General features: G+C 46.6%; 1 protein-coding gene across 3 annotated transcripts; it reads right to left on the bottom strand.

Annotated features, from left to right (window-relative positions):
• Positions 1-314: 314 nt before the first annotated feature.
• Positions 315-27,683, bottom strand: POLR3E (RNA polymerase III subunit E). 3 transcript variants are annotated; one of them, XM_027900200.1, is made up of 21 exons: positions 24,589-24,646; positions 23,543-23,624; positions 22,385-22,435; positions 21,741-21,818; positions 20,350-20,465; positions 19,978-20,060; positions 19,178-19,285; positions 18,698-18,747; positions 18,296-18,415; positions 17,658-17,743; positions 16,631-16,675; positions 16,455-16,546; positions 15,644-15,764; positions 14,049-14,130; positions 11,631-11,690; positions 10,527-10,684; positions 10,173-10,237; positions 8,158-8,654; positions 4,166-4,243; positions 3,267-3,392; positions 315-1,140 (listed from the first exon to the last, which is right to left on the bottom strand). In XM_027900200.1, the coding sequence occupies exons 2-21, from the start codon at positions 23,576-23,578 to the stop codon at positions 1,084-1,086; spliced, it is 2,109 nt and encodes a 702-aa protein (XP_027756001.1). In that variant the 5' UTR covers positions 23,579-23,624; positions 24,589-24,646; the 3' UTR covers positions 315-1,083. The 3 variants fall into 3 exon arrangements, with proteins under 3 accessions (XP_027756001.1, XP_027756002.1, XP_027756003.1); XM_027900201.1 differs by lacking the exon at positions 24,589-24,646 and adding an exon at positions 27,587-27,683 and having other exon boundaries at positions 813-1,140; XM_027900202.1 differs by having other exon boundaries at positions 813-1,140; positions 24,543-24,601.

Here is a 27,683-nt window from a genome sequence, read left to right as displayed (position 1 = left end):
TTGAGCTTCTCATATGATGGAAGCTGCAGCAGAGACCAGGACCGGTGCAGTGTGTTCTGCAGAGCCCACAGTGGATTCTCCTGATCCTGCTGGAGTTGGGCTCCACTGCTAAACCCTCCCAGGGCTGGGTCCTGGAGCAGCAGGAGCTGCACAGCCCCCGAGGGCAGGGCCAGCAGGGATTCACAGCCTTTGCTCTCCACCTCTGACCTCTCCTGCAGCTTCCCTGACCTCGCCATCCTCTGCAAGACTTCAGGCTGTGAAAGGAGCCGGTGCCGCTTCTGCTTCTCCCTGGACAAATACAAGGCGGGGTAGAATTGACCTTTGAGATAAAATTTTATTTAAAAATTACACAAAATAGAGGTTTTACATGGTTTCCGTGTGGTAACTACAGCTGGATGCCTTCCAGAGGGTGCCCTGGGTTACTTACCTCGCTGTACTCACTCAGAAACAAAACGTCCCTCAAACCAACCCCACACCAGGAGAAGAAATCCAGTAGTTGTTCCCTGTGTTTCAGATGTAGGTACTTTTCCAAATAACTCATTTCACAGACAACAGGTGAGAACAATTGCAATGTAGTACAGAGTTCACAGACAGTGATTTTGTTCCCCCCTCCCAGGCCTGACATTCCCACGAACATGACTACCTGCTCTCTATCCAGAGGGCTGCAAGGGCTATAACAATGCTCAGACTTAATATGAGCATCCAGGGATTTAACAAAAACTGGGATGTTTGTAAACAAATTTAATTTATTGGCAATTACTTACAAAATAAAGTTTTAGACCATGATTTTCCATCATGTCTGTGTCGCTATATTGTTTTATTTTTTTTTTTGTAATGGAACAGAAGGAGAATTGAAATACATCAGAAATCCCAGATTACTCAAGCTGCAGACAGGGTCCCACGTGCCTTCCCGGCTGCTCCCACACAAACTGCGAGTGCTGGGGTGCCGGTGACGGGTCTGCAATGCCCACGTGCCCCGCGGGAGGTCAGACCCTGCCCCTCCCGAGGCCCGGCATTGCTCCGGCTGCGCCACCGCCGCAGGTTCCTCTTGTGTCCCCGATCACCTGGCAGCTGTCACCGCTGTCAGGACTGCACCGTCCCCTTTAGATACCACATTCCACCGTAGCTCACGCAGCAGTCCTGGGGAGACAGGGAGAGGCTCTGTCAGGGTGCTCAGGCATCGGAACAGGTTGATGGTTGGACTGCATGATCTTCAAGGTCTCTGCTGACCTTGATGATTTTATGATTCTAAACTCCACAAGGTCTTGAAAACCCCTGTCTGGCCCTGGCACAATGACTGGGATCAGTAACAAGCTCCTCTCCCATGCACAGGACCTGGAGTGCAGGTTTTATCTCCACCCTCAGGACCAGACCCCTTAAATGAAGGTGACACTGGGCTGGGGGAAGGTTGAGAGGCCACAAAGAGGACAAAGGGTGGCACAGCAGTGAGGAACTGGGGTGGCTTCTGGAGGCAGAAACAGCTGAGGGAAGGTTGTGTGAGGGCAGAGGACCAGGGAAAGGAGGGATAAGCACAGGAGGGATAAGCTCAGGGGTGGAGGCTGAAGGGAGCAGCAGGACAGGGCTGGAGTGTGGGAGCAGTCACTGGATCTGAAGCCTTTTAAAAAACCCCGTTCTGTGACAGTGAACTGCCCAGCCCCAGAGCCACATTCTGCCCACGTGTGATGCTCACAGCGGGGGAGCACCAGGCAAAGGATGCAGGAAATGGGCTGTCTCTGGCTCATTTCCTTGTTTGTATTCCATGAGCACCAAGGCTCTGGAGTTCTGAGCTAAAGGCCTCTCTTTCTTCTGTTCCCACCCTCCCACTCAGGTAATTCAACACAGGCACAAGGGCTGCCACACAACTGACGCTGTGCAGCTTCAACAGATCTTTTTTCCGGGAGTTCTGGGACTTGTGCATGGCACAAACAAACCAGCCCTGTGTGGAGGCTCAGAAAGAGGCTTTGCAGACTTGCTCTGCAGATACAAAAACACAACCCCTGTCAGTCTGCTCCTCTGTGTATAAAAAAAGGAGCACAGGCAGATGGGGAAATCGGAGTCAACAAATCCAATTTCATTCAAAGAGGAATCCACTCTCTTGCGGCTTAAAGAAGCCAGAGAATTCTTCCTATTTCATTAAATCATACTTCTAAATTTTATTTCAGAAACAAAGGTGATTTCCCATGTTTCTGTGACAAATGCACTCAGGGCAATAAAGCCTAACAACGCCAGGCTGGTCACACAACAACCTCTTTTTTTACGTAAAAACCCTGCGTAATTTTTTTAGGGAGGATATTTTTTCTAGTAATTGGTGATCTGTTAAAAAGCAACAGCATCATGAAAAACTAATGCCAGTACATTGTCTGGATGTTCCAGGAGAGCTGATACTTGAGCTCGTGCAGTCGCTGACAACTCTCCCAGCACAGGAAATGCTGTCGAGCAGGCAGAAACGGCTGAGCTTATTTTACTGCTAAGACAACCAGTTTCTTTCAAGCAAGACCAGTTTGCTTATTATCAAGGCAACAGATCTGTAATTCTTCAAAGATGCTATTATTCATCTGCAGATCACAATGTAATAAAAGCACTTAAGCACTTGTCTTATTGAAGTGGGTGACAGTGAGCAAGGGCCCAGCCACAACGATTAAAGTATTACATTAGTTGGCAACTTTCTGCTTGGCCATCCTGCACCGCTTTTAAAGTCATGGCCTGTGTGGTCTGTACTTTATACCTCAAACTTCTTGAGCAAGTAAATGGTGCGGCTTCAAAGACAGATGAAAGGATTCAAATAAACATTCACAATGAGATGTGTTAGCTACTGCTTTGCCTGCTGGTTTTGCTCTTCCCAAAGCTGTACATCCTGCTAGAGAATGAAATGCATTTCCTTCTGAACATGTGGCACTTGTGCTCTTCAGCATTACCAGCCACAGTCAGCTGGTAACTCAGAACACTGGGCAGAACCTTCCCACCTCCAAAATGATTTAAAATTAAATATTTAAAAATAACTCAAGTATCACATTTACTACACTCTGCTGCTCCGAGATGGCAAATGCAGATTTGTTACAATAACACAGAATACTGTGTGAGCCACTGCTCCTTGGAGAGAAAGAAGATAGAACGAGACCGAGTGCATTTTTAAGAAAACAAGCTGATACAGAGGCTTATTCCAACAACAACTGTTCCATCATCCCTAGCATTTGTCAGTTCAAGGTAAAATATAATCTCAAATTAAGTTTCATGTACTGACTGGATCAAACTGAACAGAAACTTACCTTTAACACTCTATCCACCTCCTGCTTGTTGAGATCCTCTCCACACTCCTGGCTCAGCTGGCTCTGGATGACGTTCCTGCGCACTCGATAGTTTCTCGAAAAGATTTCAAGCAACACTTGGCGATGCTTTAAAAGAAAACAGATCATAAACACAGAGAACAATCCTTCCTCTCTTTGTATCAAAACTGCAGGTGCCTTAGTCCATACAGAGCATTCTCTGAACTACATCAGGGGATTCTTGCTTCATAATCCTGACACCATCCCACGTTCCAGCAGTGCCCTGCAGGGATATCCCCACACCCTGTGGCCTGACCTGCACCTGTGTCCTGCCTTGGGGCACCTCCAAAGGTACCAAAACCTGATGAACAGGGGGCTACAATGTATTTCCCTCAAATGCTTCCACAGGAGTTCCCATGGTCCACTCCAGCCAGAAGATGGGCTCTTCTTTCCCATAAAAATTTGTTTAGATCATGGACAGGAATTGCACTGTCCATCTGCAGATCTTTAGGCACCTTCCCTTTCACCTCATTTACCCTCAGAGCAGGAGATGCTCACGTTTGCCGCAATGATTTCCTATCCTAAGTGCAGGTACAACAGATAACACCAGTTAGTCTCTGGTTTACATTGCATTACCATCAAAAGACAAAAAAACACTTGGACTGGATCCTGGTGTGAGTCCATCGGAGAATCCTTTCTCCTGACAGGTTCAGGAACAGCCTCCTGAGCTCGTTACTGCCATGATTACCAACATGTTGAGAGCAAAGAGCTTCCTTTCAGCTGGAAACCCGACACTTGAATAGGGAAAGGGCAAAGCTACCTGCTGTACTAATTCCAGAAACGTGGATTCAAACAATGCCCAATTAACATATATTTGTGAATGTCACTTATTTTATCTTTACCTGATCGTAAGTGTCACCAGCTTCCCAAAGTGCATAGACCTTTAGTTCATCTGGTGAGGCAGCAGTCTGTGGAGGAAACTGAGAACAAGAAGCTGTTAAAAATAACAGCTATTTAATGAGTTCTGCTTAATGATTCCATGATCCTGTATCCCTGGACACCCATTACTGAATCAAAACCTTGGTTGCCACGTAATGAGAACTGGAACAACCGTCCAAAACAATATCAGCTGAGAGCACTGAGTGCACTGCAGGGTCTTTCTGGAGGTTTTTACATTTACAGGGCAGGTTTTAACTCTATCCCATATTTACCTGCCTCGCTAATCCCAGGTCAGGGTTACTGCCAACACAGTGGCTCTGATGCATTGTCATCTCTGTTTTGGGGCAGACCACAGGACAGCAGAAGGCTGAACACTGATGGACAGTGAACCAGCTATTTGCTCATTTCAGGCTTCAAAAAAGCCAGTGGGTTTGTGTGTTTGGTTTTTCCCCACGTGCCAAGCTAGAGGAACACATCAGTGCTTTCTGAGGCAGAACCTCCCACCCCTACATGCAGGGAAGAACACAACTGCCTCCCCCCTGTACCCCAAACTCTGCAAAATTAAAATACCATCCATTTGCCTCAACAGTTCCCCTTGGAGCAGTGACTAATGAGCAATGCAGGAATATGCCTTCACTCCTGACAGGTCTCTTCCTGTCTGTCACTCACAATTTATTCCTTGCTCACCGCCCAGACGACCTAAATCAAGCTAACAAGCCAGTCCTGATTGTCCCAGGATCCCTCAATCCTGGCTGCTGGGACAAGCCAAACCTTTCTTCCCAGCCTCCCTCACAGCAACCTAAAGACTTGTGCATGGCAGAGGGAAAGATCAGCATTTCCTTTCATGCTTTGCCTCTGATCTTATTGCAAAGGGGAAGGGGTTTGTCCAAAGGGAGCTGCCTGGTGGGATTAGCAGCTTTTGCTCTCAGGTTAGTCCAAATGGCTGCAATATAACAAGGTTTTACACTTGGTTTAGAGCCAGGATTCAGGTTTATTAGGCTTGCAGAACCAGACATAATTCTCTTCTTGTAAGGCCACTTGTTTTTAAGGAATAATCTCTCTGGTACACTTTCAGCACAGATAGAATAAAATACTTCAGGTTCCCTCCAGACAGCAGCTGCAGCAGGAAAGGCAAATGCAGGGCACAAGGAGTACCCAGACACAACCTGCGAGGCTCTGAGAAGGTGACAGCACAGCCCAGGAGTGCAAACTCCTCCTGCCTCAGCCACAGCGCTGAAACACAGCTGTGTTTATCCGGCCATTCTGGGAGGAAACGGCTTCCAAACAAACACAATGCTTATTTGGGAAGAAAAACCCACAGAATCTCCTCCTCCTGTTCAGCCTCCCTCTGCAAACTGCTGCAAGCACTGGTGCCAACAGCACCCTGCTCACGGGAGTGGGAAATGCCACCAGGGAATCTTTGGAGAGACACAGCTCTGCCCAAACAGCTTCACTGTCTTGCCACCTGTTGCCCCTTTGCTGTTTTATGTCACCTTCATCTCTCCAGCCTCACCTTGAAACAGCTCTCTGCTACCTTAAAATCCTTCTTTAAAAGAATGGGCTGTGCCCCTTCCTGCTCCAATCCCTGGAGCTGGGGCAGGGCTCTCGGGATCCCAACTGCTGTCCCGCTCCCCGGGGCTGCCACGTTAAAGGGAAGCTCCCTGGGAGGAGCTCTGGGCTCTGGGAGTGTCTCACTCGAGCAATGAGCCACTGCCAGGCAGGGTTGGAGCTAAACCAGATGGAAGGGCTGAGTGTGCCAGAAAAAACTTATCAGCTGGAATAATCCTAGGGGTAAACTGTTGAGTTCCCCTCTCCAGGAGCCTGGAATTGGCACCGGCCTGAAGGCTTCTCCAAGAGCAGCAGGGCTGCACCCTCTCCTGTCACCCCAGCCAGGCGGGAGTTACATCATTTCCTGAGGCCTCAAAAATATCCTCAGGATTTGAGCAGAACTTCGCCACTCCACGGGGAGGGAGCTGGCAGGAGCCAGCCAGCCCCACCAGAGTGCAGGAAATGGGTGTAGATCCTTGGGAGCCACATTCCTGCACAAAGGATTCCCATGGGGCCGGACCCAGGCTCAGCCTGCCCAGGCTCTGGGCACAGGCTCAGCACCAGAGTGTGCCCAGGATGCCTCCCCTCCCCTCTCTGTGCTCTCCTATCCCCACGGCCTCCCCTGCAGCTGCAGTGCCCCTCTCCTGGCTCCCCATAAACACTGTTTATCTCACACCCTGGGTGCAGTTGGGCAGCTCTCTAATAAATCCTGCATTCCCCTGGGAAGGTTTCAATGGCCATTTTCAGCCACATGTTTTCTGTAATAGGGCAGTACTCAAGCCAGGGGTGTCTTCACCCCCCCACAGAACATCATTTTAATTACCTCAGATCATTGATTTTTATCACCAAAGCACTTTCAATTACAGAAAACTAATGAGTAACTATGAAACCCCAGGCTAAACAACCCTCCAGGCTTTCCCCGAGTTCAGGCACCCTGCTGGGTTCTGACAAAACTGTGCAGGGGAACAGTCAAGAAATACCAAAGTGTCTGAGCCCATGCAAAGAGTAAAACCAGCCCCAGCACCTTTGCCATCTGCACAGAGCACCGAGGGGAGGCTGGAGGGGAGGATTTACATTGCTGACAGCAGCACAAGCTCGAGGGTTGCAGTAAATTCTGGGCCAGCAGAATATAGGTCTCCTAAAGAGACATTCCAGTGACCACTTTTGAACCTCTGCAGGTCTCCTGTGACAGTTTTCCAGACAGAAGGAAGTGCCCAACCACCTCTCTTCAGCAGGATTTTAGTTTGTTTTTTTTTTAAAAAGGAAACCATCCCACTTTCACTCCTCACGCGGACGAAATAATTTCCAAAATCCCCAAATTTCCAAAGCAAACAATTTCCAGTCCCAAGTAACAACAGGAATGACCTCAGCTATTTCCCACCAGCACAGCAAACACACACATTACACCAGGTGCAGAGAAGAGCCCGGCCAGCACTGAGAGTTCCAGGCAGGCACCACCCCAGGGTTTAGAAGCCGTCAGGAGAGGAAGCAGAAAGCACCACAATCGGTGCTCTCCCCAGTGGCATTTACAGTCTGTTACTTGTTTCCCAGGTGCCACAACATGTACTTTGCACACGACTGAACATGTTACTTCTGCCCCCCTGTAGAAATCCTTATTCCTTAGCCAAGTCCCAGCTCCCGTGCTCCAGGCTCTCCTGCTTCCTGCCCTTTTGAGCAGCTCACACGTTTCTTCTCCTCTCTCCCCAAAGGCAGCTGCTCCCAAGCTCTTTCTGCTTGCAACCCAATCAGCAGTGCCAGATGTCTTGTAAAATTAATTTCCTTCTAGGCTCTTTCCCAAGATGCCAGACTCCTTTTCCTTTCCTAAGCAATCTGCTGTCACACAGAGCTGCTCTGTCTCACGCAATCACACATGTCATTTCCATAAAGACAAAGAACCAGACACCTCTGCACAGTCTGGGAGGAAACAGTCTGACCAAAGAAACCTGCTGCACGTACAGTTTGGCACTTCCCAGCGGCTCTGCTGGTTGTGCCTCGCTGCTCCCAGGCACTCAAAGTCACCTTTCCTATCCCAGCTGTGTCCCTGTCCCCGGGAGAAGGAGCTTGTGCAATCCCAGGAGAGCTGATGGGAGTCTGGGACTGCCTTAGATCACGTTAACCAAGCTGGGACAGTGAATCACTGCGGCCCAGCACCTTGGATGTGGAAACAGAGCCCTGAAGACAACTAAGCTGAGCACAGACCACGGAGCAAGGAGAGCAAGGTGCAGGTCCCAACAGAAGCAGGACACCGGACAGAACTCCAGCAGGTCCAACATTGGACAGTTCCTCTGAGCACATCAATTCCTCAGGTCCCCCAGCACAGGAGACACACATTTCACAGCTCAGGTGTTTAACTGCCCCCCACGAAACCCCTCCCCTAAGTACACCAAGGGGAAACCCCCATACTTACAGGCACCAAAATCTGTTTGCAGCCAGTGTCCAACACCATGTCCTGTAACATTTTGTCCGAAATGCCACTGAACAACGTGTGTCCTGGAGGCAGACTGGCTAAGTGAAGGTTAAATAACCGTTTCAGCTCGCTCAGGGTGAGCACAAATTGTTTCTTAAAGGTGGAGGACACAAAGGCCTTCAGTTCCTGGGCCACGCGGTCGATGCAGCCCCCGGGCAGGTGGCCGTTCAGGGGCTCTGGGGAGCCCTGGGTGGGGTGGAGGCCGTTCACCAGCCCGTTGTTGAGGCCCTCGAAGGCCGAGGTGTCCATGGGCTCCTCGGCACCCACGGGCTCCTCTTTGATGCGGACGTTGGGAACGTCCATCTTGGCCAAGGCATCGCTGGATTTCATCTCTGCCTTCTGCCTCTGGAGCTCCTTCTCCAGCTGCCCGTAGTTCTGCTTGGCTTTGGCTTTAGCCATGCTGACCCTTTGCTCTCCAGAAACCACCAACGGATGAGCTGGTGAGAAACAAAAGATGCCATAAATCCCACCGTAACTGGGGCTCTGCTGCTGCAGAATGTTTCTCGAAGGACTAATGGTGAAATAAAACCACGAAACATCATCTGCTTGTGAAATCTAAGGCATAAACCCCAGCCTGTTGATTAGATTTTACATTAGTTTCAGGGGGTTTTGGTGTTTTGTGGTTTTTTTTTTGGAGGGGTGTGTGTTTGTTTCTTTAAAGCCAAACGCTTGGGGAAGAGTGTTCCAGTTAAAGAACCTTAATCAAAGTGCACTTGTTTGATCACCAGGGCCTTTTCCACAGTTTAGGAAAATGGGATACAGACTGCTCACACATCTCATTTGTGACCCAAATGCCTCTTTGTCCAACAACTTTCCTTTTATTTTTTTAGGATTCTCTAGTGGCTGGTGGGCCCTGCTGCAGCCACTGCCAGAGCCAGCACTGGGATGTCCCACAGGGACAGGGGGCAGCATGAAGGGGTTAACAGTGAACCTGAACACTCTTTCAGCGTGAGGGGCACAGTGTGAGAGCCTGAGACCCTCTTCTTAGTACTATTCCCCAGTAATGGGGAGAAAGGAACAGGAGGGAGTTCTTTCCCATGTTATCCCACACCTCTTCTCTCTCCACACCCAGTTATCCGAAGGTGAAAGGAAGGGGCGTGTTGGCAGCAGAGGAATCCAGTCTCGATGCCAAGGCAAGGAGTGCTGTGTTTAAGGCAAAAGCATGCCCAGCACACACGCTGTTACCTCCTCTGCTGTGAGGCTGCTAATCCTCTCCAAATAACCCAACACCTAATCCTTCCCAGCAGATCAGACACAGGGCACTGAAATGGATTCATGTGCTCGTTTGTCAGTTCTGCTTATGCTCCTCATTGGCTCCACTGTCTGGCAAGGAGCCAAATGCCCAGTTAAAACTCTCTGGAATCTCAAGTTTTCACAATCTTTTAGGATTATGGAGCAGCTCCTCTAATATCCCCACCGGCACCCACGGTGGAGAAGGATGTCAAACAGCTTCACACCTCCTTCCAGCCCCTGCCAAACACATCCTCCGGTAATTGCTCGCCCTCAGCCACACCAGAGAGCCCAGAGCACATCAGGGGAGGTCAAAAAATCACCTCGTGCACATTAGGCTGCAAACTGAGAGGTGAGAATTACTTGTGCATTGGCCCTGTCTGTCCACTCTTCAGGAGCTGCTTACACCCCACAAGCTGCCTTAAATAAGTGGATAAGAGAAGCAGCTGATTCTACAGTGTCAAATAGCAAGTTCCCAGCGCCAGGGAATCCTCACTGCTCTGTCAGAAGGATGCTGATCGTGGGATTGTGTCACCCCCATCCCAGTGATGATAGAACAGACCAAGATCTGCCTCAAATAACCCAGAGGAAATAGCAAGAAAGAAAAAACATTAAACAAGACCAGCCCCCACCACATTCAAAACCAGAGAGGAACTCCAAAACATCACTCAGGAATATGGATGGATGCATGTGCTTCAAGATGATCCAAGCACAATTCCATTTACCTGATTGTGCCTCTTGTTTCTTTGGTGCCAAATGCTCCTTTAAGAGGTTATAGACCTTTTCTAATCTGAAAGACAAAGACACAACATAGCAGGGCAGTTTCAGCTGCTGTGCCTGCATGCAGCCATGCCAGCTTTAGCCATTATCTAGAATATTCCATTTCTCCAGGGAGACAAGAACTAGGGATGATCTGAATGACCAGTGACACCCCCCACCACCCCACTGCCTGGGGCCTGTTGAGGGAGAAACTTCAAGGCAATACAGATCAAATTACTGATCAATGTCTACAAAACCTTTTTGTACTAGATAGTTCTCTGGTTTTAGCTCATTCCCAAAAAATACTACAAGTCATTTACTTGGCCTGAATGCCCATCCACAGCATGTGTTGCCTCTGAACTATGTCTGGATGCTTCTTAACAAAGTCTTCATCGTAGGGGAGCATGAACTCCCAACCTTTGTTTATTCTTGCCACAGACATGTGCTCTAGGAAGTCTTTCACATCTTCTGGGCAAAGCTAAAAGAAAAAGGATAAATAATATGGAAGTTGGTTTACACAGGACCTTTGGAGCAATGGGTAGTGTGCCATGAGACAGGAAGAGCTGGGCTGATCTGGTGCATGTGAGGCACCTCCACGGACACACACCCAGCTCAGTCAGAGATACTCATCCTTCTCTGCAGCACCAACACTTTCACACACTGTTAAAAGCACAGGACTTCAGAGAGAGTGGTGATTAATCACCCAGAGTCAAATAGCTCATGGCATGTTTTGCGATGAAAAGGGAGTTTCCAAACTGAGATGAAAAGACTGGATGGTGAAGAGAAGCACATTCTCCAATGTTAATCTTATTTTAGAGCTGCAGGCCAGACATGCTGCACCTACACATGCCCAGCTTTTTAAGCAGCACTGGATCTTACATTCCAAAAATAGATGGTCTGTGCATAAATTGACTCGTGATTTATCATTTTACCGCATTTTAACGAAATCGGGGTTTGTCATTTTTACTTCATGTTTCTCTTTCATTTGCCACTTTTAACAGAATATTCAGGTGCCTGAGTTGCTTTAAAGTTTTTATTCATCACTGACGACTGGCACATGCCAGCAGAAGAAATGTTCTTTTCTAACACACCCAAGGCACAGCAGCCAGCGTGGGCTGCACAAGCTCTCATCTGTTTGGGTGCACCATCTCACCCTCTGAGAGATGAGAGGACATGATGCATTCCAGTGGCTCAGTTACCAGGCCAGTCTTGGAGCCGTGGTAACTGTGGGAGCTGCTCAGAATGTTTCTAGAAAGAGCAGATATCCAGAGCTGTGCAAAATGCAGGCGTGCCTGGAGAGCAGTGCAGGCACTGGGAACCTGAGCAAAGGCTTGGAGCAGCATCCACTGCTGACACCCACACAATGCCCAACACTTACCACCAATTTCTGATTTAGGAACTGAAGAAAAACACCTCACACTCACTTTTGTAACTGCTGCTACTTCCTTTCTCACAACCCAGCGGTCCTGCGTGAACTTCCACATCTAGGAAGGGAACAAAGGAGAAAAACCTCAGAGCTATATTAGCAGTTCTTTACTGAAGTTAGGAATGACCCTGGTCAATGATGTTACCAGAAGAATAAACCCCCCATTCCTTTTTAAGAATGTGGAAGTAGGTGATTCTCAGCCAGGTAAAGGAGAAACCTTTTCTGGCCCCTTCTGTCCTCAAAAGGCCAAGAACACAGCCTCAAAAGTTTCCACAGCCCATGGTGTGCCTTGGTGAACCTATGACTGCAACAGCTATGAAGAATCTCTTGAACTCAAACTCCATTTAGCTTCAAAACAAAAAAGAAAACCCCACTGCAGTGATGCTGGGACTCCAAAAGGTACAGCTGAGGCTCAGCTTCCCACACACCTCAGCACCAACCTAGAGCAGCACTTCTGTTAAGGCAGAGCCCCTCCTTCCATGGCCATCACCATCAACCCCAGCTGTACTGAGATGTCCTGTCACTCCCACACCTGTCCCCAGCTAAGGAAAGCTGCTGCTCTGCAGAGCAGCTCCTCAAGTCCAACACCCTGAGAGGCAGCTGCTGAGAGCAGGACACAGAGCTGGGCAGAACATTGCCTGAATATGACCTCTCATTTCTTCCTGTCTCCATTTAAACTGGCTCCAACCTCTTTCAGTCTGTGTGTATTAACAATGTTGCTAAGAACTGCAAATCTCATTAGTGCCAATTTCTTCCTGCCTCCAACGTCAGCTCTGCATCCTCCTCTCTGCCCACAAACACACAAACCCACCCCACTCACTTTAGGGCACAGGGCATTTTCTTTTTAAAGCACGAGAAGCTGCTATCCAAAGGAAATAGATCTATTAAGTCTCCCTGCAAACAGCTTTGAGGCAACCAGTTCTCATTACACACTTTACATTCAGCCAGGGCCAAGGATACTCATGACCCCTGAATGTGAGAACCTGGGGAAAAACAGAAGCTTTCAGGTAAGACACAAATTACTTTTCCTCCTCCCTAAAGTACAGCATCAAACGGGGACACGAGGAGTCACCACCAGCCATAAATATTTTTTAATGTTATTAATTACTTTACACAAATATATTCAGGCCAATAACGTTCACTCTTTAAGCTAGAACACATTTTCTCCACACATGCAATACAGCACTACATGCTGTTTCTGAGCCTTATTAGCAGACATTTCACTTTGAAGGCCAGAAATATTGATGCTTTCTATTTCCCAACATTTTACCTTCTTCCTTGTTCTAGCACCAATCAGCAAATCACCCACCCTTAAAATCAACACAGATCCATTTCTCACACAAGGTATATTTGACATAATTCAAATGAAAATAACTTATCTTTTCATCTTAAATGTTAAAACATTCCTGCTTAATTAACTGAGCAGAATAATTCTGGTCCCTAGAACTTCATGCACGACGTGTCACCTAATCTGCTGTGTCCTAAAGACTTATGTCACTGGGTCACACCTGAATCCAGGTCTCCATATGGCAGTGTCTTGGGCAGACATCAAGACACAATCAAAAGTCAGCCTCAATCACCATCAGTTTGATCTCACACTAGTACTGTAATACACTTAAAGCCTCTTGTACAGCACGTTCCTGCTCAGATCTAAATCTCAGGAGCAAACTCTGCAAAAAGAGTCTGACTGAGAAAAATGAGAGCCACACACTCACCAGATTCAATTTGATGGTGCAGAAGCCATAAACTGATTATGAACTTAGGAACCATTTAAGAAATTAATTCTTTCCATGGTTAGAGAAAACAAATACAATGCAGAGGTTGTTCCTTTTTGCTGTGGTTATGTGTGTGTTTACAAGACCTGTATTCATTTCAGCTTCCATGAGCAGCAACTGCTCACAAAAGGTGCCTGGGAACAAAGTCCTTTCACTGATTAAGCAGCTCTAGGGAATAAAGTCCTTTTTAAAGATCAACAGTGCATGCTGAGGGAGCACAAGGCTTACCCACACTGCCCTCCTGAGCCCTCACACTGCCCTCCTGAGTCCTGTGCCCACGGAAATAGAGCTGGAGAAACAAGCACTTTATTATCCAGCCCTGGCTGTTCTGTAAGCCCTGCACTGTGGGGGCAATGTGATAGTGGCTCTACAGCTTGTGTTAGAAAGGGATGAATACTGCTAATGACAGATGACCTGAACCTGCCAGCCAGCCACAGTGTCAGCCTACACCAACACTCCCATGACAGACTTGTAACAACACCTTCAGGATTAAAGCACAAATAACTTCCTTGGAGGAAACACCTTTCTGCAGTAGAACAGCAGAGTTTTGCAATGCTGGGGCCTCTCAGGCAAAATTCACCTGTGTTTTCCTTTAAAAACAACAAACTTTGTTTTATATAATAAAAGACTTTAATACTTACAACAAAGTCTCTCCCTCTACAGAGCACTTCTGCAGGAACTCCACTATGGGGACTAGAAGTATCTTTTGGGTACAGGACATCACTGTTAATTAAAAAGGAAGAGGGATTAGTTACTGGCATTGGTGAAGATTAACATAACAAACATGCCCTCCCTGTTCTGCTGTTAAATTATACCTTCATCCAAAGCCTGGTTTTCATTAAAGGCATTAATATTGGTGTAATTACACCACTGCAATTACACTTGTGCAGAAAGGCTTATACCAGCAAAGCACAGCCTTGTGGCTACAGGTGTGTGCAACACAGCTCCAAGCTCTGCTTTGTTCTTGCAAAGCCTCCTTTGGATCAGCGTAAACAAGACCAGGATGATCCTCAGAAATGCTCTGGCTCACCTGGTACACAGCCTCGAAGGCAGCAGTCAGCCAAAATGCTGAGGTACAGGCAGAAGAGTTTTTTATTTCCTCCCCAGCAATCAAGAGCTTCAGAGAACAATATTGCAAAACATTCTGCTCGAGATCAAAATTACCCCAAGTCCTTGTCTGCTTGCAGGACCAACTGGATGATGTGTCCTGCTCTCCAAAGCCCCACCCAAGCCAGGTTCATGCTTTTGATGCTACCCAGGCCACAGAAATGAGACCCCTCTCTGATGTGTGCATGTGCTGCTCTGTGCACACCCACCCCAAACACCACATCCACTACACACACACACACATATCCTCCTCAGACTAGCAGAAAAGAATCAGCTATAAACTAAAAAACAATCGGAATGTTAATATACTGGCTTTTAACTTGTTTCCAGCTTAGTTTTGGAGCAGCTGGAGGGACAGCAGGGTTGCTGTAAAAACTGGTCACATTGCCTGTATCACAATGGCTGAGCCATCCTGCTGGCACACCTGGACTGGGAGCTGCTGCCACTCATCTTAACACAGACACCTATCCCAGAGAATTAATTCTGTAATTCTCTGTATGCAGGGCTCCACCCAGGTAAAAGAAAAAAAATCCTACTGCATTTTAGACTTAATTCCCAGTGGGATGCTTTGTCTTCATAAATGGGAGGATGATAGAGAATCCAATCCACGTGGTACACTCAGTACTCCTACATTTGATTTACTGAAGGGGTAAAGAGTGTAGTTTTCAGCTGACAGGAGCAGCATCCATTGATAAACAGCCAGGGGACTGCAGAAAGCCTGTCCTTACTTGAATGAATTTTGCTAAGAAATACTCCAGCTGACACGGGTTTCATTTTCTGTATTTATAGCTGACACCAATCTCTGGAACAATTCAGGGCAGCTCTCTCACAAGAGAACATGAGTGCAGACACAACATCAAACCCCTGACATAACTGAAATGCGAACACAGATGACATCACTGCTCAGCCATAATTTTGACTGGGGTGGGTACTAAGGCATTATCCATTCCCATTTTAAGGAACCCCTTGAATTTTGAGCGTCTGACTGCAGTAAGAGCAGCAGCCACGCGGTCAAGGCTTTGCAGCCGCTGTGAGAACAGGGGTGCTTTGGGACACGAGGGTGAGCACACAAAGCCCATTGTCCCGAGACTCCTCCCAGGCCCCGCCCAGGGACAAAGCCCGGCCTTACCTCTTCACCACCCAGTTCCCCTGCACCAGCAGTGCCACCTGCTGCACGCAGCGCAGAACGGCCGTCGAGTCCGTGCCCGAGCCCAGCAGGCTCATCAGGTTGGCGAACGGCATCACCTTCACTGCAAGGCAAACACACCCCGGCCTCCTCAGCGCACAGACACAGGTTTATGCATCCACCAGCTGTGAGTTATGATGCTCACGGTCGAGGCTTTATCTTAGGAAAAACCTAAAACCTAAGTTACAAGTCCCTCCCTGAGCTAAAGGCATTTTGTATTCTAAAAATATCTGCTCGAGTTGCATCAAAGTTGGCTGACTTAACTGGTCACAAATTAATGTATTAGCAAAATAATAATTAAAAAAAAATAAATCTATGCCTTTGGCAATAGCTGTAAACAGAGATACCTGTCAAGACAGGAAGCTCCTGAGGCAAAACCCCACATAAAATTCCTAGAAGACACTCATGAAGTGTGTATTGCTGGAAACTTCCCAGAAAGTGCTAAAGTGCACATTGTTCACACTCAGACCCCACATTCCAGGAGATACCTGCTGAAATAAGTGTATCCAGAAAGGTATCATCAAATTAGAAATTTTTCCAGGAGTAATCTGACTGCAGATGTGCAGATCAGCAGTCACACTGACTGTCACTGCTCTTCTTCAGAAAGGCTTAGGATTTAGATTCTTCAGAGAATGAGAGCGCCAGACAGTCTGTCTGGTGAGGCAACAGAACTGGTAATACTGGGAAAGGCACCTTATCTGAGGCAACTAAAAGTCACAAAGTAAAGTGCAAATGTATTACAAAAGCTACAAACCGTTCTTCATCAGGATCTTGATCTGATCAGCAAGGGGTAAAGTTCTCAGCTGGGCCATAGAAAGCACATTGCTTGGAGCCATTGGTTTGTCACTGCAGATAAACAAACAGATTTGCAGCCCATGAAAAAGAGCATCCAGCCAATATGGACTTTGAACATGATGTACAAATACTTACTTCTCTTCCTCTACACTTGGAGGCATCAGCATCATTAAATATTCGCTGGAAGAAAAGGAAACACATCCTTAAAATGCTTGTCTTGGGTTTTCCAGGTTTAGGTACAGTAATTTCTCTCTTAGAGCAATCCTGCTTGTGTGAATCTACAAAACAAACATCAGCCTGAAGAGAGCTCTCCCCTTTTCCTTTCCCATCTTCCTCTGTAAACTCAACACTAGTAAAAGCTATTGACATTCATCTGCCCAAAGATATGAAAAAAATGGGAGCCAGAATCCCAGCTCTTCCATACACAGAGGTGTCCAAACAGAGGATCTGCACAGTAAATACATTAAATACAGGTGCCCAGACACAGGAATCTGAGGGATCCTGCAGAGAACCAGACCAACAACAAGCAAAAACTCCAACCCAAGTAATTAACTACCAATGCCTGTGAGGAAAGAATCAGATCCAAAAGACTCCTCAGAACACCTTCCACTGATCCACTGACGTTTAATGTTAAGAGAAACACACCCACACCATTAAACAGAGCCAGAGCCTGCCATTTGGGCCATGGCTGAATCAGATCACAGGGAATCACCGCATTGTAGGAACGTTCCTGTACAGCTGCACTCACCAACGCATTTCAAGTAGTTTCAGTTGTCTCCACAAATCACAAAAGAAAGTTTTATGAGATTTTCTATCAGTGGAAGTTACTGGCTTCAGAGTATCAATTTACATTAACCAGAGGGAGCTTTTGTTTTCATCTTCCTTTGCAGTACTCACAGTCCCAATAACATGGGGTTGTGATAATGTACAAGAAGCTACAACCCCAAGTAAAAAGAAGTTTCAATCTCAGAGTAGAGGGAAACAGAAAGCAACCTAAATGAGTTGAAAACTTGTTTCTTTCTCTATTTTTTTAAACAATTCAATTTTTATCATGAACAGAATTAACAAAGACGACTTTTAAAGAATATACCTGCTTATTACTCTGAAAAAAAAAAAAAAAACAAATGACTGCAATTTCTGTAGGAAAACATCAAACCATTACCTGGGAGATTTAATTAATTCTGTGTTTTCAGCAAGGCCATGACCTTGACTAAATAAATACTGGCGCTCATGTTCCGAACGGCTGTCCTGGAGATCCAGAAAAAACAACTGTCATTATCACATGCTGAAAACATGCAAAATGCCAAGAGAGCTGGATTTCTCATTCCAAACTATGACCCCCCCTGTCATTACTGCACCATTCAAGTGTTCCACCTCACTAACTGACGTTCTGCTTTCACTTTCTTGTGCAGTGCTCATGTGATGTGGGAACATTTCTGGTGCTGTGACTTTGAAAGCTCCTGACAGACAGGGATGTGGGTCACACAAACAGCATTGCTCACACTCCACTGAATGGGCTCTCCAAGTCTTTCAGAGTCCAATTTGTAATACAAGCCCTGAGTGATTCTTGTACTCAGACCCCCCTTTATGTCTGTCCAACTCTCACTCTTCAATCTTTTGCAGTGTGGAGACCCCAAAAGCATTACCCAGCAGAGGGGGTACAGAGCACTGCAGGGTCACTCCAAGCTTCTTTATCTTTCGAGGATTCCCTGATTCCCATGGGCCCAGATTTAAAAACAGTTCTTGACTTGGCTGAGCCTTCAGGCCCAGGCAGCCTCCTCAAAGCCAGCCCACCCCTACCTTCAAGCCATAATAATGGAGATGAACCCAGTGCTCTTCTGCTTGTCTCTTCTGCAGGAACTCATAGGACTGGACACGCCGCTGACGAGCTTGTTCGGTCTCAGGGCGGGAGAATCGTACCTGGAGATTTGGGCATCATTAAATACAGCCCCAGAACCCTCAGGAAAAACCCCACCTGCATTATTTATTTGGTACATAAGTAACAAGCACGGGGCTCTGGCTCCAACCCTTGCTCTCAGTGCCACCTTTATTCCTGTGCAACAAGGGCGAGTCCATCTCGCTGCCCCCCTCCCAAGCCCAGGGTCACCAGGACTAACTGAGGTCCTTTTGTCTGGCTGTGAATTCTCATTCTGTCTTGTGACTGTGACCTGAACCATCACAAAAAGGAAAATGTGGACATACAGTAATTTGCTTAACATCATCTTCAGCTTCATCCTGGGATGAATCACCACCTGCCAAGAAACACACCGGAATCAACACACCCCTGCAATAAAAGAGCCAAAGACAAGCTGAACTGTCTGGGGGTCCATGCAGGAAGAAAGGACACTGGGAGCTCCACAACCATGGGTTCAGTCCCAGCTTGCCAAACTGTGCAATGTATGACAGCACCACGTGCTCCTGTGATGGGAGGCGCAGTTCCTGCCACCTTTTGTCACTACCCACCACCTCCCATCCCTCTGCCAATCCCCCACAACGTGCCCACAAAAGCATTCAGGCAGCTACACTGAAAACAAGATCAGCAAAACAATCTGCGAAATGGCCAAACAATCAGAACGCTGTCAGAATAAACACTTTCAGAATAGGATGATTCTCATGAGTAAAATTATAAAGAGAACTTGTATCTCACCTCCCAGAAGAAAACACAACTTGTACAGCATTTACCTTCATTAGCAGCTTCTCTTTCTCGGTGTTTTGCATCAGCCTTGTCCAAGTAGGTGAAGCTTGGCCTCAGCTGAAGAATTCCATGTAGTGGAGTCAGGTGAAGTTCACCTGAAAAAAAGAATTAATGTTGGTTAAAATGGATTTTTTTCCAGTGCTCAAGGACAGCACTTTTCATTATCTCCCTGTCTCTGTAAAGCCACAGCTTCAATTGAGCATAAATATTTAATACAGTAAAACGTAAAAAGGGATTGAAGTGAAAAATTCATCCAGTGCTTAGGATTTCAAAGGAGTCTGAAAGCCAAGATCTGTTTCTATCACTTTTCTTTTTGTGTTGAAACCAGAGCTTGTAGAGAGCCACATTCTGGGTCAGACCTGACCTGCAGTTCAGGACACTCCAAGTTAAACAGTCATCACGGAAAACAACCTACATATTGTCACCTCAAATGACCACCAGAGCAAAACTCAGTGATGGCATGGGCAGTCAAGGGGAGCAAAAACTGCTGAACAGGAAAAGGAGACAGACAAAACTAGATGAAGATAGTAATATAAATAACAATGATAAATTCATGCTACAAATGTGTATTATTTCAGGCCACCATGAACTGTTCAGATTCTAGAGGCATCCACAAACCCACAGTGTTCTTATATAATATTTACAATTTTGCTAGACCTTCTCAAGGACTCTTGGGACACTGAGGTCTATAAAACCTAGGCTGAAGATAAAAAGATCAAATAGGTCTTATCTTAACCCTGAAATGAGCATGTTTCACTGAGGTGAGGGTTAAGCAAAAGCAACTTACCTTTTTTATAAACAGCAGCTGCATAGCGGGAAACGTTGCTGGCAGCTTGGGAAGAGCAGAAAGTTTGTTTGTCCATCAGCTTCCTGCAGACAGAGGAGGGTGGTGAGATGACCTTCCATAGCCAGTGAGGGATGCAGATGTTAAAGGTCTGAAACCACCAAATCTCAAAATGGACTATCAACAACTGCAGCAAATATACATATATATATATATATATATACATATATATATATATATACACACTCATCTTTTTGTTTGCAATTCAGAACTCATAGTACAGCCACTTGTTCTCAGCTCTCCCTGAAGTCCTGGTGGACACACAGATTTCTGTGCTCCCCACAAAAAGGAAAGGAGGGCAAAGAGGACACCTACGAGGAATAGGTGCTTGTTTCATCTGTGCATGTGCCATCCACGTTGAGAGCAATCTGTTCTCCCTTGCTACGACAGTAGTTGGGATTCAAAGTATCAATGGCCATCTCAAGTTCAACCTAAAGAATATGAGAGGTGAGACAGTTCATTACCATGGCAAACCCCCAAATATATCAATTAAAATTCAAACCCACACCTCCTAACGTTTCCCTAGGTTTACAGTGAATTTAAATACTCAAACATCATTCAAATCCACAGGGCAAATCTCATGCAGAGAGTTGAGCAGCACATATGTGGGTTTTTGTAGGATGGGGACATTTAAACAAGTTGCAGATACATAAACTCCCTCAGATGCAAAGGCCTCGATTCTGCTAAGTCAGAGAGACTGGAGCACTTAGTACTGACTCCATAGTTACTCCTGATTTCATTTGTCAAAGCCCTCTAACAAGCTCCAAGACTTTAGTTACAAGACCTACTTCCTCCCTTAAACTTCAAACAAATAGTCAAAACCAAAGCATTTTCCTGCATAGCACTTTTATTTATATACTATGACCACACAGTACATATTCTTCCTCAGGGTGTGCCAAAGCCCTTATAAATTTGTGTATCACAGCTCCTGTCTTTATTTTTCTTCCCCTTTATGCTATTCCTACACTGAACTAGTTTCAAGGCCCTGGATGAGACAGTTTATTTACAAAGGCCTGCACAATGCTTACAATGCAAATGTTTGCTAAGTTTAACAGAAGACTTCCTGAACACAACATGCATCCTAACTCCAAAGTTCACCCAAGCACTCTCCTCAATCATTCCCCAGAACCAAATTCTCTAGTAAAACAGACATCTATTGCTGCAGTTTTTAAATAGGGCATTTTAAAATAACAGCCACAGTTCTGGGATACATTTGCAAGCAAGTGCAATCGCTCTGGCTTTGGCTGTACTTTCACTACCTATACAAAACCCCAGTGATTTCAAAAGGACTCCTGATGATTCACAGCCAGGCCAGAGAGAAATCAAGATCTGCACTGACACTGAAAGACAGAGCATGGCTCAAAGGCTCAATCCTTCTTCTACCCTTCTCTGAATACTGTAAAGACCTTTTAAACCAAGCTGTATTCACACAAGCATCTACCAACTGAATTAGCATTAGTAACTATGTTTCCCCGAGTCATTCTATTTTCTATTAAAACAGTGGCTTTTCCATCACCACTTATAAACCACTCTTATTCTAAACTCTACCTCACAGACACAATAAAGACCCCCCAAACCCCTAAGCACACAGATCTGGTCCTGCAAGTAGTTGCACATTTAACACAGCCTAATAGTACAATATGCTTTCCTTAAGCACATTCTGCACAACACAACTTTTACAGACTGGTACTCAAATGGTGACCAACCTTTTGCTGCTTTGGTTTTATCTTCGCTGATAAATGTGTGACATCATGGTACGTCATGGAAGCTGGGCGAATGGGATACTGGAAAACAAAGCCATTTCATGAACCCCTCTCCATTTAAAGATCAAAAACTTCACAGAAATTAACTCCATTTCCCCTGTCCACTCACATGTAGATCCACTTGCTGGATGGAGACAAGACATCAAGAAAAGAAATTGACTGATTCATGAGTCATTGGGGGATCTGGGAGCGTGACCTAGAAAGTCTGTTGATTCCTTCCCAGCTCTCTGCTTTGGTCACTACACACTCCCTTGCTCCCCCTCCCACACCACAATAAACTGTAACACAGGAAAATCATCTCTCACAGCCAGGTTTAGTCAGATGGGTCTCCCTTCTGCACCCTTGGGGAATGCTGAGAGGACAGTGTGGCATCCCAGTGAAATCTCCCAGCCACAGCAGCCTCCTGCTCAGAGCTGCCACAACACTCACAGGCTCCATCAGCAACCAGGGCTCGACTCCAAACTGACTGAGACCTGGACAGGCTTATCTGTGTCCAAGACCTTGGCAGGCTGAAGCAGTGAGGAAGGTTACTGCTCTTGGCATTTCTTTGAAACAAACTATCACTGCATAAAAGTTAACTGAAATACCTGAAACAGATACAGCTTCTCCAGTAGACTTCGGGCCAGGAACACGTCAATCTAAAAAGCAAAACAAACAACTTTCATCAGATGCCAGCTGTAACTACTGATGGAGCCTCAGATAAAAGTATAATCCTTAGAGTTCAAATACTGATAATATTAGCTTCTCGTTATAAATTCTAACATAAAACATATTCATGACTCTCCTGTCAAAAGATTCCTCTCTGCTGACTTTGACATGAAATTCTGCAGTTGGCTTTTTTAAAAACCAAACCTAAAAAAAAACCCCACTATGAAGAGGCAGGAGACAGTAGCTCTAGTTGTGTTTTTCCTCTCCAAGGAAACCTGGCAAACAAATGTGAAATGAAAGAGGAATTTTTTCCTCCAAGGAGCTGAAGTTTTCACTTTGGCATCACAACTGAAAGGTAACTTCATCACCGGTATTTTGGCATAAAATCTTTCTAAATTAGACAAGAGACATCCCATATCCCCAATCTGATTCAACACCTGCACTTGGCCACCAGCACTGAAAATCCTCAGATGTTTCATGAATAAGACAAATGGAAGCTGCCATTTTAGATCCACTCCTGACAACTGCCCCTCCTTTTCTCATGGCTTTTCTCCTTCTGCGGGATTGGCCCTTCCTTGTACTTCTGGTGTGTAAAATCAGACATAAAGTGACAAGACACTGTGGCTTCCCCTTGGAACACAGCAGTCCTTTCAGGTACCTCCAGGCTCAGAACACAACTGTTCACTTTAGGAGAAGGCATGAAACACTGTAGCTTCATATTAAACAGATATCAACTCATCAAAGTCATCCCAATTGTTTCAGCTCTAGGAGACATACAATAAAGTCACTGGCACCACACAATAGTAGAAGCAAATTTCCCTCCTGTATTCCACTTCTGACATGGAAAGATTACAAAGGTGAAAAACCTGAGCTGAACTTGCCAACACAGACACCACTATTTTGACAAAATAGATACCATGAGCCACATACTTGGCCCACACAACATAATCCTTTGCACAGAGCAAGCCATTGGTTATAAGATAACCACTCCTGTTGATGACACATTGTTTTAGCAACCTAAGAACGCCTGGAACTGTAATAACAACAATAATAAAAAATTCTCATGCACAATCACTGCTGCCACGATGCACTTTTACCTCTTGTATAATTGGATCATCTTCTTCATTTGCCATGCTAGGATAAAACAAAGCTTTTTCTTGGCTTATTCCTTGGCACAACCTGAAAGAAAACAGAAATGTCCTGTGAGTCATTTCATCTGTGTCACATACCACATGCAGCCTGGAGTATTTGTTCAAGTTAACTCAGCTCCTTTCACTGATAATCTGTTCAGTCTGGATTTTGCAGGAATGTGTGTGTTTGCATGAACAGGTCGCTAACACTCAAGTCTTGACCGAAGGCCACAAAATTTAAGAGACAAGCAAACGTCTCAAAATCAGGTGAGGAGCTGTGACTCCTCTAAAGCCTGCAGTTACGTAGCAGAGCAGGAAATCGAGGCCAGGGGGAGGGAAAGGCAGGCCTTTCACACCTGAATAAAGTGTATCTTTACATGCTATGTCACTGTAACACACAGCTACAGCCCAGCACGTGTGAGCTCCAAAACTGCCAGCTAAGAGCTGAGAGAAGAAGAAAACCCTTTGTAATCCCTGTGCTTGGGACCAGAACATACTCCTGCCTGTGAATGTGCTGACCTTGATTTTCACCTGACGTGGCAGCCTTGTCTCCCGACCTACCACTCTTCAGGCTGTGCTGCTAAATGAGAGCTCCAAAATACACTCCTTGGCCCTTCCTGGAGTCCTTTGAAACCATCAGAGCAACAGACTCTACTTCGTAACTACACCAACCCCAAAGAAAACACGACAGATCTTAATTGAGGACTGGGTGCTCTGCAACAAAAATTCATCATGTTCAGTCCCCTGCCAGAGTCAGGGCTGTGCCTGGTTCAGACCTCTGAATGAAAAATGAACCCTCAGCTAAAGCAACAATAGCTTTTCCCTCCTGAAATCAAACAAAAGGATTTACAAATTATTTGGGATGGCACTGCAACAACGTTAATTAGTTTAGATTATTTTAAGACACTGTTAATCAGCCAGTACTGGTCAAGATAGGCTTACAAAATAAGACCTCTCACAAACTGACCAGGGGAAGTCTTAACAACAAAGATGATCAGGCAAAGGAATAAGACCTGTGGTCAGGAACTCTTCCTCACTCCTTGATGCCAGCTTGCTTCTTTGCTGGACCTCCTATGGAGGAAAAGAAGGAGGCAGCATTCAGGATCAGCTGGGGAAGAAGGAACCCAGCATCCACGTCACATCCAAGACAGTGGCTTTTTTCTTTTCAAATACACAATCCACAACACAGTTTTAGGCAGCTCAGTATATTTTAGCTGATGGAGGGGCTTCTCAGAACATTATGCTAATATACACAGTTATCTCAAAACTCTTTTAGAGAGGCTGGACATTGTGGATATGAGTGTTATTAACATCATAACATGGGTAAATTTGCATTTAGGCTTACAGTGTTTCTGCCATTCCACACAGAAAACATATTCCATATTTTTCACTTACAGATTCTCCACTACCAAAAAAATGCCCCTCCCAGTACAGAATTTCCCATTTCTTTATGCACCAGCATATCCCAGGCTCTTCCCACCATATACTTGTATTTAAAAATTTCTGACTTAGTATTTCAGATTCATATTTGAAGTGGTTTTGTAGAAGTGTGAAATCTTCACATCAAAAAGCCAGTACCCTGACTCCAAGGGGGGCTGTTACAGCAAAACCCTGAGTAAGTGATATCAGGCTGCTCTCAGTGTTTTCTGCCATCAGGCACTCGATTCTTCCCAGAAATACACACCAGAATGTTTTAAAGAAACGAGATTTGTCTGCTCCAGTTTTGCTTTTCCCCTGGGTGGTCTGACACAGCAGGCTCACGTAGCACCAGCCTGACAGCTCTGCAGACACGGAACAACTGCAGTTTGCATTCAGCACAGAGCTGAGGGCGGGAGGATGCCCGGGACGTGTGAGAACACGTGGTAACACCCAGAAGGTGGGACATTTGGATCCAAACCTTCCTTCCTCACGCCCCTGAGAGCACTGGAATCACCCTCCCCTTCCTGACAGCCTGAGTGCCACGTGTGTGGCACTTCACACTTCTGATTTCACTGTCCAGAAGAGAAATTAGGATTCCCTGGGCTAAGGAGAGATAGAGAAACTTAGCCTGAAGGGCCTGGTCTCTGGTCCCTCATCTGGCACTGCTTATGCAATTAAACACAAAATCTCTGTGAATCCAGCTGTCACTGCTCAGGGAAAATGTTATATTACAGAGATTACATTTTCTTCTTGTTCATGCAAGGACAAAGCATGACTACAGCTCCTTTTATTGGAGTCTCAAACTGACAAGTCTATAAATAGGAAGCAGTGTGTCCCAGCACAACTTATAATACTGATGCAACTGGAAGTAATCTGAATCACAGTGATGGCATGCAGGAACAATTCTATGTCTAATACATACATATATATACATGGTGGTATTAATTTCTACATTTCTCATATATTTATGACACCACCACACTTACAGAATGGAATTAAACACTAAAAGGTAGCAAACACAGTCAGCAGTTTCAAACTTCCTTTTGGCTGAATTGTTTTCTTTTAAGAGGGACTTTCCTTTAAGTTGTAAATCTAAGTATAATGGGAGTTTTTAGTGTGAATCATTAAACTCTAGAACAGTTTGCAGGAGGGCAAGAGATACCAATCTTCTCGTTTCTCCTGTGACATGAACAATACCAGGACCAATGAAACCACTCAGTAGCTGCCCATAACATCAATTTAGAACCAATAAAGAAAAACACTGTGGTAAAGAACCATAAAAAAAATCAGTGAGGAAGTGACTGAGTCCTACACTATTAAGTTTTAGCTTAAAAGGGCATTTGAATATTAGAGATTAATTTTTTTTATTATCAAACACTATAACATAAGAAGGAAAACTGCAAATCTGCACATCATCTGACACGCAGGCTTTTACCCAGGACTGCATGAAATGCTCCAGCATTTCCTTCATACTTAAATTTGATAGTAATAATGGACCTCCAAAGTGCCAACACTGCAACCTGATATATTCTACGTATATAATCATACAGTGCAGGAAAGGTCGGGAATTCCTGACGCATCAGTGCCTTAAAGTAAAAAAAATGAACCAGCAAGGTGGGAAAAGTGCCATCTCCTGAATCACTGCCATAACTGGCACCCTGACTCTCCTCTGGAGGGGCTGTCTCAGCAATCGCTTTGCTCACGGTGGCTCATGGCACACAGTGAAATGGAATCTCCAAAAAAGAAGCCGAAGCACCTTCCATATGTTTATGACAATTATCATTTTGACCCAATTACTGGCTTAATTTTCTCCTTGCTCTCCCTGTCTGCAAAGCAGCTTTGCACAGTCATCTTCTGGCAGCGAACCCAGGAGGGCTCCTCTGCACCAGGACCTCTCTCTGGAGGTGAAGGGAACCTTCAGGGGTTTCAGAGACCATGCTTTAAGCACAAACCTTCCAGTAACACCTCAACATTCCTGCAGCGCAGTCCGTGCTCGGCCGGTCCCGCCGGGGCAGGCTGTGAATGACCCTCCCGGGGCGGGTGGCGGTGCCCGGGCCGTGCCCCACGCGGGCAGCGCTCCCCGCCGGGCTCGGCGCCGCATTCCTGGCACCCAGCTTTGTCCTGACACAGCAGCACGGCGGGTGCGGGAATGGGGGGACCCCAGGGGAGGCCGCGGGGAACCGCCCAACCCGCACCGAGCGCGGGGACGGAGCGAAGCCGCCCCGGGGCGGGAGGGCCGGGCCGGAGCCCCCGCGGGGCCGGTGCGGGCACGGACAGCGAGTGCCGGCAGGGCGGGAGCTGCGGGAACAGGGCCCGGGAGGAGCGGGGCTCGCAGCCCCCGCAGCACTGGCCGGCGCTCCCGGGGCCCCCGCGGGAGTGGAGGGACCCGCCCGCTCCCGTCCAACGCCGAGCCCCGTGCGGGCGGAGCGGCCCCGCTGCCCCCCGGTGCCGAGAGCTCGGACAGTCCCGTCCGCGCCGCCCTCCCTGCACCGGCAGAAACCACCCCAGCCCAGGCCGCGCTCCTGCCCCGCCACCGCCCGCAGAGTCCCCGCCGCCCGGGCGGCGCAAAAGCGGTGGGGGTTCCCCCCCTACCTGTGCGGGCCGGGCGGGCGGCGCCGCTGCCCCGCTCCGGTGTCGGTGCGGCGGGGGCAGCCTCAGGCAGCCGCCATGTTGGTGACACCCGGGCCGG

This window comes from Empidonax traillii, unplaced genomic scaffold (genome assembly GCF_003031625.1).
Source record: "Empidonax traillii isolate 1590-97213 ecotype Southwest subspecies unplaced genomic scaffold, ASM303162v1 scaffold715:size483424, whole genome shotgun sequence".
Lineage (NCBI taxonomy): Eukaryota > Metazoa > Chordata > Aves > Passeriformes > Tyrannidae > Empidonax > Empidonax traillii.
Note: the sequence above shows the minus strand (reverse complement) of the source record. Positions and strands in the feature narration are given on the sequence as shown.

Bases quoted from the DNA above. Each gene is read 5' to 3' on its own strand.
- POLR3E (XM_027900201.1), bottom strand. From the start codon at position 23,578: ATGGCAAATGAAGAAGATGATCCAATTATACAAGAG. The intron at 18,416-18,697 runs GTATGTCCACAT...CCAAATCTCCAG, and splicing joins ATGATGTTAAGCAAATTACT to GTACGATTCTCCCGCCCTGA. The intron at 3,393-4,165 runs GTAAAGATAAAA...TTTCTTTTAAAG, and splicing joins CTGGTGACACTTACGATCAG to CATCGCCAAGTGTTGCTTGA.